At 40.0% G+C, this 4,393-nt stretch overlaps 1 protein-coding gene across 1 annotated transcript in view; it reads left to right on the forward strand.

The window, feature by feature from the left end:
• LOC109970187 (myosin heavy chain, embryonic smooth muscle isoform-like) overlaps positions 1-4,393 on the forward strand; it is a 6,029-nt gene that overhangs the window by 530 nt on the left and 1,106 nt on the right. Inside the window, exons 2-6 of the mRNA XM_020617584.1 lie at positions 105-228; positions 324-532; positions 1,291-1,399; positions 2,851-3,023; positions 3,221-3,249. Of these exons, the coding sequence (XP_020473240.1) occupies positions 105-228; positions 324-532; positions 1,291-1,399; positions 2,851-3,023; positions 3,221-3,248 (643 nt within the window). The 3' untranslated portion in view covers position 3,249. The remainder of the gene's footprint in view (positions 1-104; positions 229-323; positions 533-1,290; positions 1,400-2,850; positions 3,024-3,220; positions 3,250-4,393) is intronic.

Genomic DNA, 4,393 nt, shown 5'->3' on the forward strand with positions numbered 1-4,393 from the left:
TCTGGAAAGTTAGTATCTTTTAATTCCTGGTATATTGTGTCATTCGGTGTGCTGATGCACAATATGTTGACTTTTGTTGATATTACAATTGTGTGTTTGTCTAGGACTGTGTTATATGAAGAGAAGAGAAGGTTTGAGGCTCGGGTCACTCAGCTAGAAGAGGAGCTGGAGGAGGAGCAGACTAACTTTGAACTGATGTCAGAAAGACAAAGGAAGACTGCTCTACAGGTATGGTAGATGCAGCTGTGCACACACATCCACCTCTGCATCCACAGACATACTTGTAATCACACATTGTCATTGCTGCTCTGTTTGCGGTCCAGGTGGAGACTCTGACCGTGCAGCTGCAGGGAGAGAGGATGCTGACCCAGAAGGCTGAGGCAGCTCGAGAACAGCTGGAGAGGCAGAACAAGGACCTTAAGACCCGGCTGGAGGAGTTGGAGGGAACAGTGAAGGGCAAACACAAGCTCAGCCTCACTGCCCTGGAGGCCAAGATAGAGACACTGGAGGAGCAGCTGGAACAGGAGAGACAGTGAGTGAAACAGATCACATTGACATGCATCTGCACAGATAAAATGTTAGAAAAAAATACCCTTTGCAATAACATTTTGCCTGATTTCCCCCCTTTTTTTATACTAGCTAAAAAAACAAACAAAAAAAACAAGTAGCATACTAGCTAAAAAAAAACAAACAAAAAAAACAAGTAGCAGCAATAGATAATTTCATACATGAGGTTTTATTATGGGGTTATATTACCAATTATCAAAGTAAATGTTATTATTTTACCTTATCTAATGCCTGTAAATTGACATATTTGAATAAGTAACATTATACAGGTAAAATCAGTCAGTAAAAATATGCAAAATATCAAATTAGGGTAAATTCCAAGTCCATTACAATTTTCTGTTCTTTTCCTGTTCTTTTTTTAATTGGGCCCCAGCTCTCTGCTCTATGTTTGGGAGCCTATTGGACATGATAGCCTATTTATGTGATCCTGTTGAATTCTCAGTAGGCAACATTTCAGTCACACAAACCACACCATGACCATTCATTTAAACAATGGTGTTATAATAAAGTCTAAACTAAAACCAAATTCGCCACTTCTAAGGCAAGTCAACAGTTTCCAACAATGGGTCATAAATGAAGGATCAGTGGTTTACAGTGGCCTAACATGAAGACCAATCTTATTGTTATACAACAAGTTGTTATAAAATGTGCAATCCACTTTCATTGATGTCTTTAAATACTTGGTGCAGCAGGTAGCTTATAGTGACCTCTGGTATCTCTCAGGGAACGAGCCATTGCCAACAAACTGGTACGAAAGTCAGAGAAGAAACTGAAGGAGGTGGTGATGCAGGCAGAGGATGAGAGAAGACATGCAGACCAGTTCAGAGAACAGGTAAGAAATTTAAAATGACCCTGACTTTATCAGGTTAGGTGAGCCATATAAGCACACACAGAATAGTATAGCAAGGGACATGCCATTATATAGTTATTTACTGGGGGTCAGGTCAGCCACACTCTGACTGTGCTGCAGAGAGCACAACAAGGGTGTTGACAGATCATCCTAAAATAAAACGAATGACTCAGTCTAACCTAATCGTAAACCCACGCTGGCATCTGTGTGGTCACTGGGAAGGCAAAGCATATTCCACTCAAGGGTTTCCACTAGGAATTTATCTTGCTAGTCGGGTGTGTGGAAAGACTTTATTTTACCAGACAACTTTGAAACTTAATAGCTTGGACATTTTCAGTGTTTTTAACTTGTAGGAAACCCATGAAATTGTAAAACTGAGATGAATTTGTAGCTGTGCAACATACCCTTGTAACATTATAGCGTTGGCCTACATTTTTTTAATCACACACCACCTTTGATAGACATCTCTTTAAGCTAATTGTGCTGAGACGACTAGCCGCCATGATAATGTTTTTTATAAACAGGTGTCTACGCAAAGTTAGCTCCACTGGTAAAGAAATTAACTTTGTGTTGTCCAAAAACATCAACTGACAGCACAGGTTCAGCTTACAAGTACAGAAGCCTCCTCACACAGTTAACATTAGCATAAAAAACTATCGTCGTGTTATTTTCAGATGTGACATATTACTACAGAAACTCCGAAAACTGCAGTGTAAACAGTCAGCTTCACTCCTGACAAACTCTGTTAGAGCTACTGATCTGATACCAGATCCCAAAAGCGCAACTCTTTATATTTTAAACATGAAAACAATATAGATTTTTCATCCAAATCAATCTGCTCCTCTCAGCTGTCACTGATTCCCAAAATATAACTCATAAACATGTCAAACACAGAAGTTGAGGAGTATTCATTAAACAGCCTTAGCTGTTGGGATGTGAGCCATCCCATCTTAAAATTTACATTTATTCCTGCAAGTCTATGTGTCACTCACTCTCTCCTTGACCAGATGAGCACTAAAGATTAACCCCTCTCTTTTGGCATGCTGGATACCAGCAAAGCACAGGCAATTTTGTCAGTGTGGCCCAGCTTGTAAGCATTATTTCCAGACATTTTGACAGGCAAGTTTTTAATTGATCATTTTATAAATTTCACCAAGCAAAAACAGTAATTACTGGAAATGCTGTTCCACTCTGGAAAATAAATCCCTCAATCACAGCAGAGATACTTATTCTCCTCTTTAAACATCATTGGTGATAATTTGCCAGGTTTAATCTGACTATCAGTCCTCCTATTCCTAGACTAATCTCTCTTTTTATACTGTATATCTGCCCCCTTCTCTCTCATATCTCACATCTCACCCTGACTTCTACAATACGTTCTTCCCTTCCATCTCTCGCCTCATCTCCCTCCTCTTCTCCCACACCTCCTCCAGCTGGATAAGTCAATGGTCCGCCTGAAGCAGCTGAAGAGACAGCTGGAAGATGTGGAGGAGGAGAACTCTCGCTCCAATGCCCAGAAGAGGAAGCTGCAGAGAGAGCTTGAGGAGCTCATGGACAACAGTCAGACCATGACCCGAGAGATCACGTCCCTCCGCACCCAGCTCAGGTACACAAATGTGTATATGCAAGTGTTTGTACATGCATTGTCTGTGCCTGAGTCATCATCATTTATTGTTTTTTTGTTTGTTTATAACCCTCCATTAATTTGAAATGATTTGTTTTGCTTTGCTCTTTTGTTGCATCCCTTTGTGTCCATATAACTCTGACTCACTGTCCATCTGCCTGCATCACACCAAACCTCAGCGTTCCTGAATGGAGGCCAGATCAGTAGGGTATTGTGTCTGTTTTTATTATTTGTGTGTGTGTGTGTGTGTGTGTGTGTGTGTGTGTGTGTGTGGTGGCTTACTGCACACGTAAAATGCATACTGTATGTGTGTTGTATATTGTGCTGATTTTTTTTTTTTTCTTGCTTAGGGTTTGCACATTTCATGTAACTGGGGTAAAGGAATAGTTCTCTGTTTTAGGAAACATACTCCTTTGCTGTCTTGGTAAAAGTTAGATGAAAACCTGTGTACCAGAAGAGGAAGCTGCAGATTCCTGTGTCTGTACGATGAATAGAGTGAATATAGTGCTGGAGACAGGAGGCAGTTAGCTTAACGTAAAGCCTGGAAATGGCAAAAGAACTGACTCTGTCCACAGGTAACAAAACCCACCTACCAGTACCAAGTAGCTTTTTTGTTTAAATGATAAAAAGAATATATTGCGAAGTCACTGTGCCTGAGCAAGAAATAGCTCAGCATATAAAACATACCGGTATTGTTTTTACATTTGTTTAAACAAATGAGTCTTGGGTCCACTTTTATTTCTGTTATATATCTATCCTCTTGGGCAGATAATTCAGCATTTTAAGAAGGTGTCTTATCATCTTTATGCAGATGATGTTCAAATTTATTGCTCTTTTAATGACCCTGAGTTCCATTTTTTAGCTTCATTGTTAGAGTGCTTGTCATCCATCAAGAACTGGTTTAACAGTAACTATCCTCATATAAACTCTAATAAGACTGAAGTGCTGATTATTGCGCCTGATAATAAGATCCCGTCAATCAGACAACGCCTTGGTTCATTGGGCTCCTCTGTCCAGTCGAGCCTCAGAAACCTTGGTGTTGTGTTTGATCAGAATGTGTCTCTTGATTGCCATGTAAGACAGGTGGTGAAAAAATTGTTTTTATCATCTGAGGAATATTTCTAAATTAAGGCAAATGTTATCAAAGGTTGACCTGGAGATGATTATCCATGCTTTTATCTCTGCACGTCTTGATTACTGTAATTCCCTTCTTATCGGTTGCAATAAGTCAACTGTAAATCGTCTCCAGATTGTGCAGAATGCTGCAGCGAGGCTTTTAACAGGAATCCCTAGAAGAGCTCATATTATGCCCGTCTTATTTTCACTTCACTGGTTACCAGTCAGGTTTAGAA

Source organism: Monopterus albus, unplaced genomic scaffold, assembly GCF_001952655.1.
Source record: "Monopterus albus unplaced genomic scaffold, M_albus_1.0 scaffold192.1, whole genome shotgun sequence".
Lineage (NCBI taxonomy): Eukaryota > Metazoa > Chordata > Actinopteri > Synbranchiformes > Synbranchidae > Monopterus > Monopterus albus.